Here is a 15,796-nt window from a genome sequence, read left to right as displayed (position 1 = left end):
ATTTCTACCATTTAATATAATGACCCAGTTATCTCATTTGCATTTATATTACTATGAAACCTTGGCTCTGATATTGAGCTGTGACATCATTTGGCATTCATTGACATGACTGCATCATTAACTTACTTGTCTGCCTCTAAAGAAAGTACTTATTTCTTTGTAATGAGAAATACAGCTATCACATGGGCTAGATTACTTAAGTGAGCATTCCCATGACAGTCAGCAATCTCACACCTATTCTGTCAGGAGTTAACTAGAAAATTGAGTCATTGAGAATTCATTGTGATAGTTATAGAAATCCTGAAGTTCTTTTCCTACAGCATATCTAACAAGAAAACCAAGGCATAACATGAAATTAAAGTCCCTCAACTAGAAAACTGTATTCATTTCTACACTGTAGGTAGCAGGACTGATCCTTTTTAAAGATCAATCTTGGAAGATAAATAGAATTTTTTAAAAGGGAAGGGCATTTAGGTGGTAGATACAGTTTGAGCACAGGTATAAAGGTAAAAAATATGTTTTATGTCCCAGTCAGTGAGTTATGTGACTTAGCTAGAGTATAGGATATAGGAAAGGAAATAGAAATTAACCTGAGAAGATAGGTTAGAGTCATTTCCTGGAAGACTTTCCATATCAGCATAAGAAACGAGGTATGTACTCTTTCCTTGCTCCCCAGTTTTGTTTTTGTTTTTTGAGCAGTAAAGTGGTAGTAACAGAATTGCACTTTAGGAAGATTAATCTGGAGACCTAGTATTTGAATCGGTTCCAACCTAGAGAAAAGTAAATCAGAGAGAAGTGATCACAGTAGTTCAACTAAGAGTATTTTAAACCAAGAGTCTTCTAAATTGATTGAAGTTTCTTTTGCCAAGGTTAAGGACATGCCTGGGAGACAGGTATGTTCCTTTCTCCAAAGATGATTTTGAGGGCTTTAATATTTAAAGGGGAAAAGTAGGCTGAAGAGCAAAGAGGGAAGGTATGGTAATCCACATGTTGCCAGAGGAAAGGAGCAGGCAAGGGAATAGTCAATTATGTATTTTCTTTTGCTTAGTAAGTTGGGACTTTACATAAGATAAGGTGAACGTAGAGTAATTACCTGTGGAGATATTTAACCTGTTATCTGTAGCTATCTGCTTGGGAACAAAAGGAAAAGCAGTTTATTGCATGACTCAGCTTGCAGCTTAATTTTTTCTCTTGACATAGTGGATTGGGGTCCCAAGTTTTTGTTTTGTTTTTAGTGTCAACAGCCTAAAATAGGCAATAGGAAAGAAAATACTATATGAGAGATGTCATAGTGTTAGACTGTGGAGTTTGGCAATCTATTGTATATGAAAGTTGACAGCAGAGAGAGTTTAAAACTATTATCAAAATTTTAGCCTGGGCTGGGGCACAATGTCTCACACCTATAATCCCAGCACTTTCGGAGGCTGAGGCAGGAGAATCACTTGATCCCAGGAGTTCAAGTCTCCAGTCAGCCATGATCACACCACTGTGACAGCCTGAGGGACAGAGCAAGACTCTGTCTCAAAAAAAAAAAAAAGTTTGAAGGAATGATAGTGGCAATAAGAAGCAAGGTATGTATTCTGATTTTTGTGGGAAGTAATAAAGAGGTTTTGGATATGTTGAATTAGGGTCTAGCAGAGTATACAGGTGTAGGCATCCAACAAGAAACTGGCAAATCCAGAAGTACAAGTAGGGATACAAATTTGGGAGTTATCTTACAGATTATGGTTGAAATTGTTAAAGCTCACAGTGGGAGAGAAAGAAAGAAGATAGAGGACTGACATTGAACAACCTTGACTCACCTTAAGGAGAAAGAAAGGGAAGAGGAAATCCGGAAAGGAATAATTTAAGAACAAAGAATGCTAAGTGTTCATATGCCAAGATAGGAGAAAATTCCAAAACGGAGGAGGTGGTCTGAAGACAAAAACGGCTATAGGATTTGGTGATTGGAAGTCATTGGTGACCTTTAGAAAAACATGTTCTTCCCTTCTACCCCATACATTGTGAGATTACAGGGGAATAGAGAATGAATGCTGAAGAAATAGAGGTAGTGCATGCAAACAGTTCTTAGAACAAATTTAGCAGTCAAAGAGGAAAGAAGATGGGAAGAGAGTGATAATGCGTTCCAAGAAATAGTTGTATTGTTTTCTGTATAGAGGTGTATAATTTTAGTTGAGAGAAGGAGCAGAGAAAGATAATAATTAAGTAATCAAGAGGACAGAGTGTCTGTGTGAGTTTTGTAAGGAGGTTAGAAGAAGTATGATCAAGATCATCAGTGGATGGTTTCACCTTGAAAAGGAAATAGATCTAATTCAGAGACTAGGGGAAAGGAGTAGTGAGAAGATATAAAGAAACTTTGAGGGAGAAGGAAAGAAAATGTAGAAAGCATTTATCAGAAGTCCTCAGTGTTCTCACAAAAGATAAAGGAATCAGCCAGGGAGAGAGGTAGAAATGGGGTTGGAGATGGTGGTGGAAAAAGGTCTGGAACAGCTATCACTGCGTGTTTATTAAGGAGTTCAGTAAATGAGTAGAAGGGGTTTTAAGGATGAGCTGGAGTCAGCTAGTATGGGTCTATGGTGGAGAATGAGAATATACCTTTCTCCCAGAATATACCTTTCTCCCAGAATATTCAACTTAATGATGGCAAGAAAAGGATTGCAGAATATGGCCCAGGACTGGAAAGATGGCAGAAGATCATGGGGACAAAGGATTCTAATGATTTACCAAGTGCTTTGTTGAAATTACAACAGGAACTCCTAGATGGGCAAGGATGCAAGTAAAGTCTAAAAAGGTTACAAGGAGGAAATTCAGTAGATGAATAGAAAGTATGAAAAGAGTGGAAATTGTTGTCAGGTTTTTAAGAGTTTGAGATATTGGAGCTGAAGCATGTCTAATATTGAAGTCTAAGTTTACGTCAATTGGTGACTGAAGTGGAATGGAGTTGGAAACTATTGGTTTACAAAGATAGACTGTCTATAGGGCAGAATTGTTGGGAGATTCATTCACCAAGTGTATTGGCAAGAGAGAGAGTAGAGGGAAGATTATGAGTGCCTTGGAGAAGGAAGATTGTGACAAGGAAAATGAGAGAGTTGAATAAGGGAGTGACTTGAGCATTAGCTGAGCAGAGGATAGTTGGTGAGTCAAGATGGAAGAATAACAGTGCAGAAGGAACAGTGAAATGCAAGGACACTTTGATCTTTCTTTCATTATTTACAAATCCTAGCCCTAGCTCCAGCACGAATCTCACTGAGCTTCAAGTTTCTTTATCTGTGGAAACGAGATAAAAATAATGTCTACCTCATAGGGTTATCATGAGAATTAAAAGAGATAATGTATGTCAAGTACAGAACCTATCAAAATAAATATATCAGATGTTCTTATTGCTGCTACTGTTAACGATGACATTGACATGTATAAAAGATATGTAATCTTGCACTAAGTGGGCTGTGCTGTGTCACTGAATACAGCATAGGATAGATAGATTATTACTTGTGGCCGATGTCACTCCTAACTGCAAAAAGTATTAATACAAGTATTCCTTCACATCTCTCACCTCTAAGTGGTAGGAGTGACCTACACTGAAATTTTTTTAAGGATTTATATCATCACAGGAATATGGTTTTTACTAAATTTTGATTTAAAAATGACTAATTTACTAATTTGGATATAATGGATAGGAGTATCCGTGGAATCACAGGAAGTTGTTCACTATGAAAAGCCCAATAGAATGGGCTAGTATAGATTTATATGACATCAAAATAAATTGGTGGAGAGTTTCATAGAGTTATATTTCTACAGTTGCAGCTGGCAATGCCAGGGCTTAGGAATATAAAGGATAGGGTGGTAACCTGGAAGACCATGCTATCTGTAAGGAAGCAGGTTAACACTCATGGAAGAAATACTAATACAGTAACAGATTCCCAAGTGTCAAAATGAGACAGGCATAGAAGCTAGGTTCTCTTCAGATGGCCTGTGGAACTTCAGTTCTAGGAAAACATAGTTTTGAAAATGAAAAAAGTTCTAAGTTCTGAGCTCTAAGTAACTTTGCCCATACTCCTAGTCCTTGCAATTTGCTCTGAAGGAGTTTGTTATTTAAAGTTTGGCCATTTGAAAATAAATTGTTGACTTATAATAGCCTTCTTCCTTTCTTACTACTCTTTGGTGTTTTGACAGGTAAATGGCCAAGACCTAAAGAACCTGCTGCACCAGGATGCTGTAGACCTCTTTCGTAATGCAGGCTATGCTGTGTCTCTGAGAGTGCAGCACAGGGTAGGTATCACTTCGAGCCAGAAACCTGGCACCAGGCTTTTGCACTGTACTTCTGAATAAACCCAGTGTGTGTAATCTTCAGTGTTGCTTTTTGTTTGTTTTACCCTCACTCCCCTGAAGAGTTTCTTAGGCAAAGGGAGGGGTCCATTGGTACTTCTGCTTATCATTGAAGGACATTCAGGCCAGGCACGGTGGCTCACACCTGTAATCCCAGCACTTTGGGAGGCCAAGGTGGGCGGATCACTTCAGGCCAGGAGTTCGAGACCAGCCTGGCCAACATAGCAAAACCTCATCTCTACTAAAAATACAAAAAATTCAGGCACGGTGGTGCACACCTGTAGTCTCAGCTACTTGGGATGCTAAGGTGGGAGGATTGCTTGAGCCCAGGAGGTGGAGGTTGCAGTGAGCCAAGATCATACCACTAGACTCCAGCCTGGGCAAGAGAGTGAGACCCTGTCTCAAAAAAAAAAAAAAGAAAAAAAGAAAAAAAAAAGAGAAATTCACAACAGTATGGCTTATAACCAAGGTCCTTGCTTCAAGATAATATGCCTTAAAGATAAAGCTTGACAACCAAATTAAAACAGATGATTAAAGAAAAGCCAGGTGTGGTGACTCACATCTGTACTCTCAGCACTTTGGGAGGCCAAGGTGGTATGATTGCTTGAGCCCGGAGGGTTCAAGACTAGCCTGGGCAACATAGAGAGACCTCATCTCTTAAAAAAATAATAATAAAAAAAAATAAAAAATTTTATGAGTGACATGGACCAATGGAAAATAAATTAATTAGTTAATTAATTAAAAAGATGGTAAAAAAAGTAGGCAATTTTACTTTTTGGTAGGGAAGGAACCGTATGTCTACCGTTGAAAACTTATTTATAAAACCATTGGATAAAACACTACAAAGATGGTGGGTTTTCTGGTACCCACTATATGCTTTTCCCTGTCACTGCCATGAACCCTTCATTTATCAACTTGGTGACCCTCTTAACCAAATCTTTAGTGTTCATAGGAGAACTCCAGGAAAAAGGAAATGGAATTCAGAATTCAGTCAAGGCAGCACCTATCCCTGCATCTGTTTCTTATTTCCTAGTGTTTTATAATTTGGATGATGATGTAAGGGAAGCCTGGGTAGATATAATTCCTCCTATAGCATTGAGAATTTCTGAGCATATTCACAAAACAGGTTCCATGTGCCTTTAAATTAAATCAATTTGCTACTTCTTAAATAGGTGCACTCTTTTCCTCACTCAGTGGCTAAGGATTTAGAAGCTTAAGAACATTTAGAGGAGTTCCTAAAAAAAGTAGAGAAGGCAGAACGTGAAAGATACCTGAGAAAACAACCAGTTGCAAGCAGAATCTGGGTGTAATGGATTAGAAAACAGGTTAATAAGAGATAATATTGGTCATCAGTTGCTTCTGCCTTGGCTCTTCTCTTTCTAAAGCATGGGAGCATTTGTGCAGTAGATAAAAACAAGTAAATATAGGGACACACTTCAATATGATTACAATTCTTTTGGAAGGTATGTGAGAAGTTATTTCCAGTGTTCACTTTTAAGGAAACATCCATAAATAATTCCTAATAAAAAAGACCCTTATGTTCAGGGAATTGGCCTAGCCCTAAAAACCATGCCTTCTTATTGAGCATGTCCTTTCAGGACAGCTCATCAGCAAATGAATGAAAAACATAGAGGTGGAATAGAGGGTATAATGGTATTTCATGCAGTCTTGCCTTTCAGATTGAAGTGTCAGTTTTATGAGTTGTAATGAGGAAGTTTAACTGAAATACGATGGTGCCATAATTATTGCAAGTTAGCCACTAAAAGTTGATATTAAGAAGAGCTACCCTGAAAACCATCACTAAAATGAAGACCATCCAGCCTCAAAAGGAAACACTTAGCCAATAGAAAATTATAACCACTAGGATATAATTTCTTTTTGCTTTTTTACATCTGTTCCATATAGATTCACCTTCATCTCTCTCTAGTATTAGAAATGAGCAGATGAAGGGCAAAACCCCATCTTTGGAGGGAGTTGGGTGCCTTCTGGGATATGGAAAGCATTTTTCAAGTAATGGCATTGGACGTATGTTGGTATTGGACGTATGTTGGTATTGCACCTATGTTGACATTGCCCACATCTGCTCTTACTGCATTTTGATGACTGATTATCTAAGTAAACATTTCCAGAAAGATTCCCCTTCTTCCTCACCAAGTAATATCCAAGTTCCCTATAAGATCATAGGTTTTATCTCATGTCTTCATTTTCCTGATACGATACACAAATAGCAAGGTAGAGGCAGTACAGAAACAGAAATTACCTGACTTGCCTTCAGGGGTCCGTTTAGGTCAGCAAGGTTAAATGCCTCCCCATTAGACCTATTTTCTTTCCAAAGACCCTGTGACACTGATGCATCAGCTCAGGACAAAGAGAGGACTCCTTCTGCTAGGTATTGCTGGGGGTTACAGTTTTGGGTGGTCTAGAGTCTACAAACCCAGGTGATGTATCAACCTGGGCGTTTCAGTTGCAAACACACATTAGTCACTAGAGTTAACATTTTTCTTTCCCTTCCAGTTACAGGTGCAGAATGGACCTATAGGACATCGAGGTGAAGGGGACCCAAGTGGTATTCCCATATTTATGGTGCTGGTGCCAGTGTTTGCCCTCACCATGGTAGCAGCCTGGGCTTTCATGAGATACCGGCAACAACTTTGAAAAACTTGCTCTCTTTCAATACTCCCAATGAAGATACATTTCACTCACCCTCCACCCCTGCTATTCTGCCATGTCTTTCCCTCTCTCTGCATAGCCAGATTTGAAGTGACTGATACCCACCCCAAACCTTGCTGTTCAGTCTCCAATTCTTCATATTCTAATGGGAAAGTAAAGGTATTGTTTGAAGGAAAACTGAAGAAAAGACTTGGCTTAGAACAAATGAGGAGTTATATATTTTACTAGGACTTTTGATAGAAATTCAGCTACAACCCAAAGAGAGAAAGATTGAGTCTTCCTGTCACCATAGGCAATACCTTTTTTCTTAGCTGGCATGCCATAAAGGCCAGCTATGTGATATTAGAGGAAGAAAGGATTTTTCTTTTTAATGATCTTCCTTGGGAAATTATTGTGGCCTTTATTTAATTTCTAACTACATACCTGGGTGCCTATATCGACAAAGAGTGAGAAGAGCATTTTTACTTTTTTAAAAAAGCAAATACATATATACACATACGTATGCAAATATTATAGTATAATAGTGATCCCTATGGAGAATTAAAGGTGAGAAAGCTACTTTGTGGTGTCTAGGTTTCTGATAAAAGGGATGATCTTAACTGAAGAATTTAAAGAGATACTTAAACAGAGCAAATGTAGTAGGAACAAGGGAGTGAGCCTTATAAGAGGACGTTCAGTCTCATTTATTAAAATAATAACTGAGACTGGGAGAGGTGGCTCATGCCTGTAAATCCCAGCACTTTGGTAGCCTGAAGTGGGAGATTGCTTGAGTCCAGGAGACCAGCCTGGGCAACATAGCAAAACCTCATCTCTATTTAAAAAAAAAAAAAGAAAAAAATGTAATAATTGAAGCAACTAATTAAAAATCTTAGAAGAACAATATTTATTCTTATAACAGCCGACTATGGTGAGTTATTATAAGGTAAATTGCCATAATCCAGCGCTGCTCACATCTAAAAAACTTTGAGGTGTAAAGGTAAATTGTACCAATCTCTGGGCTGCCCTAGTGACTTTTTTGATACCTCAGAGTCCTATTGAAGAACCAGGTGGAATGATTGTGGTAAGGGCTATAGTGCTGGAGCCAAACACCCCAGCAAGAAAACTCTAAAAGGACAAAAGATAAGGTAGTGCCTCCAAGGTGGCACCTGAACCCTCTCAGGCTACTTTTTGGTTTCTACTAACAAACCTGAGGGAAGGAACTGCCTCCCTGGCAGGATGGGCGTCAAATCAACTCTGGCTTCAGATTTAGTTAAAATGAGGCCAGGTGCAGCGGCTCACACCTGTCATCTCAGCACTTTGGGAGGCCGAGGCAGGCAGATCACAAGGTCAGGAGTTCAAGACCAGCCTGGCCAACATGGTGAAACCCCATGTCTACTGAAAATACAAAAATTACCTGGACATGGTGGCGCGTTCCTGTAATTCCAGCTACTCAGGAGGCTGAGGCAGGAGAACTGTTTGAACCAGGACCTGGGAGACGGAGGTTGCAGTGAGCCAAGATCACGCCACTGCACTCCAGCCTGGGCTACAGAGCAAGACTCCATCTCAAAAAAAGAAAGGCATGGATTGCTAGTATTTTTGAAAGGCTTTATACACTACATACGGCTTTTAATAAACCTTTTTGCAGCAAGAGGGAGGAAAAGAGTTTTGTTTGCTTTAGGAGGTAGGGAAATGTGGTAGGTGTTTCATGCGGCCTAGGAGGAGGATATGAATGAATGGATACTATGGAATGCCAGTGATCTCGATAAGGTGGGAACCATCCTGTTCATGTTCTTTTAAGGCTGGTTTTAAGCACTATCAGTAGCTGAATTTTCTGGCTTTAAGAAAATCATTTCCATTAGCCAAATATATTGGCCATACTATAGGCCTTTTATAATTTTGTTAGCAAGATTATCAGGACTCAGGCAATCAACTGTATTTCATTTCTAGCTTGGACAGTCTGGTAATTAAATGTTGATTGGACATCAGCTGTGTCAAGACACTTTTACAAAGAAGTACAGTGCATATTCTCCATCCCATAGGGCTTTTGGGTTCCAACTGCGAAGACAACACTCTTATTGGCCACATAGGTAGGACAGTGTAAGTAGGGGTCGTGTTTATATTACAGACAGCAAAAGAGAAAAGTTACTGAGAACTGGGGCATTTGAGAAAGTTACGTGGAGGAAAGGGACAAGTTAAAGACCCTTAAGGACCTCACAGCCTAGTTAAGAGAATTCATAAACAGGTGAGAAGTTAAAAGTATATCAGCTGGCTAAGTATTGAAAACAATATTAAAGGGGTACCATGCAAAACACGATGCAGCAACAAAGAAGATATGCAGGTAATCATCACATTTTCTTTTAGAAATTCAGGGGAAAAAAGATGTCACATAATGGCATCAGGCTCAATTGGAAAGGGAAGGCTTTTGAAAATAAGAGGTCCAGTAAGACCTTGCCTCTGGGTCACTACTGATATAGGGAGAAACTTGCTTTAAACAGTCCTGACATAAAGTGCCTTTTGACATCAACTATTCAATACCTTTGAGACTCACTTAGACAACTGGACTCATTGTAGGTTCCACAGAAAATCACAGACAACATTCTAGTTGTCACTCCAACCAGCCACACTAGGAGGGCACAGCCTCTGGTACCCTTTCTGTTCCTGAAGGCATGTACAGCGGCTTCTACAGCAAGCTTGCTTACCTCCCAGGATTCACCTCATGGTTTGGACACTGATTCCTGAGAGAGCCTTGAGACACACAAAGTGAAAAAAATGTCAAGCAGGAATGAAAGCTCTAGTTTTTTGCTTCTTGGTATATGTAAATTTGTTTTAAAAGTATCCATCCTGTCATTGGTAGAAGTTTTGCTTTGGTTGAGAATAGAGATTCTGATGTACTCTTATAACTTAGGTTTTCTCAGAAATTAAATAGCATTGAAGATCAATGTAATACAGTTTTAAGCAGGTACACTAATTATATTATTGATTCTATAGAAAACTAAAATTATAGATGAGGTATCAGAATCCATTATAGGTTGTAAAAAAATTCATGTTCTTCATAGATTGAGTCTAATATTTCTTCTATAGATTGCATCTAATGTTCCTACTACCTAAATTATTACGTTCAAAGTTTTGAAAATTGAACGAAGGTATTTTTCAGTACTTAAAACATTTCTCTATCATTCTGTATTACATGTATAATTATAAGATATTGTTTGCTTCAACTAGCTGTACTTTGTTTTCCTGTGAAGTTTCAACTTATGTGTTATCGATTTAACTTAATTGTTCCATCTAGCCATGTATAATGGAAAAAGGAAGTTAATATTTGTTATTGTGTTCTATGCCAGGGACTGTACCAAACTCTGATTGGTACATTATTTCATGTCTCACAACTCTGGGATCTAAGTATTGTCACAAAGAGACTAAAAATGAGAGAAAAAATTACTTGACTAGGATTACATAGGTGGTAATAATAGAATCAGGATTTAAACTCAGGACTTCAGATGCCAGCATCAATGATATTCTCTCACTGGAAGTGGTTCTCAAAGCAAGGTCCTGACAAAAGCATCAGCATTACTAGGGAACTTGTTAGAAAAGCAAGTTCATAGGCTGGGCATAGTGGCTCATGCCTGTAATCCCAGCACTCTAGGAGGCCTAGGCAGGCGGGTCACTTGAGCTCAGGAGTTTGAGACCAGCCTGCACAACGTGATGAAACCCTGTCTTTACTAAAAGTCAAACAAATTAGTGGTGCATGCCTGTAGGCCCAGCTACACGGGAGGATTGCTTGAGCCCAGGAGATTGAGGTGCAGTGAGCCGTGATTGCTCCACTTCATTCTAGCCTGAGCAACGGAGTGAGACCTTGTCTCAAAAACAAACAAACAAACAAACAAAAAAACAAAAAGCAAGTTCCCAGAAGAGAAAAAAGAAGTTCCAGACCTAGTGAATCAAAAACTCTGAGCGTGGCATCTCACAATCTGTGTTTTTGTAATCCTTCCAGGTGACTGATTCATGCTAAAGTTTGAGAGTCATTGCTCTATGCCAATCATCATTCCCTTTGCTCAGGTTAGAATCATCTGGAGAGCTTATAAACGTCCCCATGCCCAGGCTGCACACAGATCAATTAAAAGGAACCTCTGAGGGTGGGACTCAAGCAGCAGTAAAATAAAGTTCATTGAGTGATTCTGGTGTGCAGCCGCAGTTGAAAATGTTATATAGCATTTAAACAAGACACTATTTAATTAAACTAAACACTATTTAAATTATTAAATTACATACATTGCTTCAGGCAAAACAACAACAACAACAACAACAACAAAAACTTGGGCCTTTAGAGCCCAGCTTTCTGAACTTCTGCACGAAGTAAGTGGAACATTCATTTCTTCCTGATTTGCTAAGGATTGATCAACCTCCAGCAAAATGTATGATTAGTGAGTGTTTCAGTTGGTGCATCGATTAAATGAGAACCAATCATAGAACATTGAAGCTAAAAAGGACCAGAGAGCTTCTAGGATGAATCTGTCTTAGAGATGAGAAAAATAAAGGCTCAGAGAGGGAAGCTAACTTAACTCTAATCAGACTTAGTTTGTTGCAGAAGTGACCTTTCTGTCTCATATTTATGTCTTGAATATATTCACTACATGAATACACAGACTACCCATTTTATCTTAGTCTACTTTCTTCTCTCTTTGGGCCTGAATAAAGATCAGAACTGATAGACAGCTAAAGGATATTGCAAGCATCATTATTGGAATTGGGAGATTCCACAGAACAATCTGAGAATGATCTCATCTTATTCTGAGACTAATTCCAATAGTTCTAAACTAGAGACTTTTTTTTTATGGTGGACATTGTTTTTATTGTGTAAATAAGCAATTTTTAAAGTATATTTAAAGAAATGAAACATAAGGAAGTATATAGGCTGTCAGGTATGTGGGGAAGTGAAGTTCATGTAGTTTTCATGTGGAGCCCATACAGATTTTATTATAGTCAATTTTAGTGAAATTTATCCTTGGTCAGATGAAGGTTTTTTTCCTTCATTCAGCAAATAACTAATGAGTGCCTACTATGTGCTAGGTGCCGAAGATAGAGAGATAAATAACACTTAGTCACTCTAAGCTGAAATTGCTCAGCATATGAAAGTGGAGGAATATTTGTAGGTGATTTTGATGTTAAAGTATTTTTTTAACATCACCTGGTAGTAGAAGATTGAGTTATGAAGCTGTCTACCTCTCACCTATAATAGTTTTAGAGTTGGTTGCTATTTTGGTGTAAGTCTCTTTTGCTGTTCCTCTTTTAACTGCAAATCTTTTTGAGACCAGCACTCACATCCAAAAGGGCAATTGTGATAAAAAAGAAGACAGTATTTTAAGGATTCTGATCAGAACCAGATTCTTTTCTTTTCTTTTTTTTTTTTTTTTTTGAGACGGAGTCTTGCTCTGTCGCCTAGGCTGGAGTGCAGTGGCACGATCTCAGCTCACTGCAATCTCTGCCGCCCGGGTTCAAGCGATTCTCCTGCCTCAGCCTCCCCAGTAGTTGGGATTACAGGTGTGTGCCACAACGCCTGGCTAATTTTTGTATTTTTAGTAGACATGGGGTTTCAGCATCTTGGCCAGGCTGGTCTTGAATTCCTGACCTCGTGATCCACCCATCTCGGCCTCCCAAAGTGCAGAACCAGATTCTTAACTGCCACAGACTCTTGTATTATGTAATTTATATACAGAACACAAAGCACTTGATTTGCTTAACTGATGTACTTGATGATACTATAAAACCTATATTATGAGAAAGCATTGCTCCTTCAAAGGAATCAAGTGATAGCAAACACTCGGTCCTGTTTCCAGGTTTTCCTCACTGTTCATTTTGCCTTTGTTCTTGCAGGGGGAGAATGAGAGGGGCGAGAGCTAAAGTGTGTTGTCAATGCAAGTCAATCATTAACCAACAATAATTTACAAAAGAACTTTATATTTGCTGTAATCATTAAATTTAGTTACTAATCCCAGGAAAAGGGTTAGTCCTTCTTCCTAGTTTGTAGATTTGCAAATGGAGATGAATAATTGAATCCTATTTTAATCTTTTATCTGCAGTAATCTGGGCTTCTTATTACCGGATATATTTGCATTTTACCTCCAGGCCATGTTAGTTCTTAGAAGATTATTTTCCTCATGAACCCTATTTTGTTTTGCTTCCTTTCTGCTTCAATTCTAATGTCACATTGCATACCTGGATGTAAACAGCAGTCAGTTTCTCAGATCAAATAGAGCCCTGTAGCAACTTGGAAGACACAGAAGACACACGGACATAAAACTGTATTTATTATCCAGGGAATGTCACTACAGATTAATTATGTTAATGAGGCCATCAAAATCTATGGTAATCTTTCAGGCTTTGTTGTTTGATATCAGATACAGCAAATGAGATAATAATGTGTCTAATTGTGCCTAGCCAGTATTGGTATTTAATAAAACTTTGTCATTGAATCTTTACAATCTTTTTTCACCTTATTTTGAAGACCGTTGATTAAATATCTCATTTTTTTTTCTTCCAGATGAGGGTTTTTTCCTTCATTCAGCAAATGTCTGATAAGTGCTTACTATGTACTAGATATTCTTAGGGTAACACCTCTGACAGAATTGTGGAAAGAGGAAGAAATCTAAATGATCAGTTTGAGGCTTTGACATAGGAGATAAGGAACAGGACATTGATATCCTGTTAACAATTATGGAGCTCTTATCAATATTCCAGCTTTTGTTCTAAGGCCTTTGCATGTATAATATTTATTTAAGCCTCAAAACAACTCTTAAGATAACTGCTGTTGTTATCTTCATTTTATAGATAAAAGGCATAGAGAGGTTAAGTAACTTGCCCAAGTTATACAGCTACTAAGTGCCAAAGCTGTGATTTAAACCCAGGCAATCTGGCTTCAAAACCTGCATTCATAACTATAACACCTTACTGTCTCTACTTCCCATGGTACCAGGCACTGCATTAGGCTGCCCTTTTGTATAACTTAATGCCAAATTCTCATATCTGTGCAAGGCAGTGTCAATATTCCATTTTTATAGGGGAGGTAACTTGATGCTTAAAGAAGTTAATAACTTGCTCAAGATACATAACTAGTCAGTTCCAGACCTGGGAATTTACTTCAAGCCAATGAGGAGTCCACTGCCCTTCCACTATTCTAGAAAATTAAGGTTTACTATACTCAATTTGATTCAACCATGCTATCACATCCTTCCATTATGGATAACAGGAAATTGACTGCACTAGGTTAAATGTTCTATAATAGCAGTAGCAGTATCATTGTGTATTTATTCACAATGTTTGCAAGCAATTGCCAACATTTACCATCTTACTTGTATCCCCTTCATCCCCCAAAGCCTTATAAGATACATAGAAGGCAGAAGTGGGTTTGTGCCACAGCATGAAAAAGGACTTGTCAGAACTGAATATTGTTGACCTTTATTCTAAGTTAGTTTGCATACAGCTGACTTTGATATGAAGAGAAAAGGCAGTTTACATTGGTCATCATTGCTCCGTCACCCATGTTAAGCAGTTCAGGCCTGAAATCAAATTGGTAGTCTACAGTATGTATAGAATGGCCATGTTCTTGATAGGCAAAGGTGTGTCAGTTACCAATTATGTAACAAACCACTGCAAAACTTAAGTGGCTTAAAGCATATTAATAATTTTTTAAAAGATTCTGTCAATTGACTATTTGTTCTGCTGATATCACCTGAGATGGTTTTACTAATCAATTCTTGTATTTTTGCTTGTTTCCTATTTTCTTAATTTAGCTTTTATTTTGGTTAATTCCCTCATTATGCTTTCCTTTGTGTTTTTGGTTTTGGGCTTTTTTTTGTTGTACTTTTCCTTTTCATAAGTTGGATATTTGTTTTCAGTCATGTGCAATCATAGGACTTCATATGAAGTTTTTTCCTTTTTATTAACTGCCATATAACATAAGTTCTATTTTGATATCCTCCTCAGTTTGGGGGTTATTCAAAATGTTGTTTGATTTGGAAGTGATTATTTTAGGAAATAGATTCATTTTTGAGGCATCAAGTTCCAATTCTATTGGATGTGCATTGTGTTTTGTTTTATAGGAAACTTTGTGTGTACAATGGTATTTGACTAATCTTTTTTTTAAAAAAACAGTGGTAGACAATAGATGTTATTCAAGCATTTAAAACAACACAAAACACACATACAGACAGGACATTTTTTAGTGGTTTCCTTTCCAGGAAGTTTATCTTGAGATAAAAGTGCACTTCACTTGCTCTCAATTCAAACATTTGTCTTCATATTTCTAAATATAAGTGTTTCTGTAAAGTTTTTTTTAAACATAAAGTTCAATAGATAAAATCCTGTTTCACCACTGACTTATATTACAAAAGCACCCATCCACCTACCCAAAAAGGAAACCCTAGTTAATTAACAATATTTAGACAGAAAGCTTTCAGATAGGGCTTAACCCTGTGACAACCAGCAGGCTAGAGTTCCTGCTTTGCTCTACCTGATGAAATTTGTAATCCAAGTAATAGTGTACTTTAGGACATTGCCGTTGTCTTTGAATTCCTTTCGGTTTCTTTTGGCTGTCTGTACAGAAGAGACCTCTAGCACTTTTGTATGGAATAGTTACCTTTGATTCTCTCCAAAGTGTTACAAAGCAGATTTTTGTTTGGTTTGAGGATTACTGGCCGGGCATGGTGGCTCATGCCTGAAATCCCAGCACTTTGGGAGGCCAAGGTGGGAGGACTGCTTGCGCCCAGAAATTTGAGACCAGCCTGGGCAACATAGTGAGACCCCGTCTCTACAAAAAATGAAAAAA

The 15,796-nt window shown here is 38.1% G+C and overlaps 1 protein-coding gene across 1 annotated transcript in view; it reads left to right on the top strand.

The window, feature by feature from the left end:
• The window catches only part of SYNJ2BP (synaptojanin 2 binding protein), a 50,547-nt gene extending 37,093 nt beyond the window's left edge, over positions 1-13,454 (top strand). Inside the window, exons 3-4 of the mRNA XM_008977829.4 lie at positions 4,174-4,269; positions 6,841-13,454. Coding sequence (XP_008976077.1) covers positions 4,174-4,269; positions 6,841-6,981 — 237 coding nt within the window. The 3' untranslated portion in view covers positions 6,982-13,454. The remainder of the gene's footprint in view (positions 1-4,173; positions 4,270-6,840) is intronic.
• The last annotated feature ends 2,342 nt before the right edge of the window (positions 13,455-15,796 follow it).

The sequence above is a fragment of the Pan paniscus genome, chromosome 15 (genome assembly GCF_029289425.2).
Source record: "Pan paniscus chromosome 15, NHGRI_mPanPan1-v2.0_pri, whole genome shotgun sequence".
In the NCBI taxonomy this organism is placed as follows: domain Eukaryota; kingdom Metazoa; phylum Chordata; class Mammalia; order Primates; family Hominidae; genus Pan; species Pan paniscus.
The sequence above is the reverse complement of the archived record's forward strand: the minus strand, read 5'-3'. Positions and strand labels throughout refer to the sequence as shown.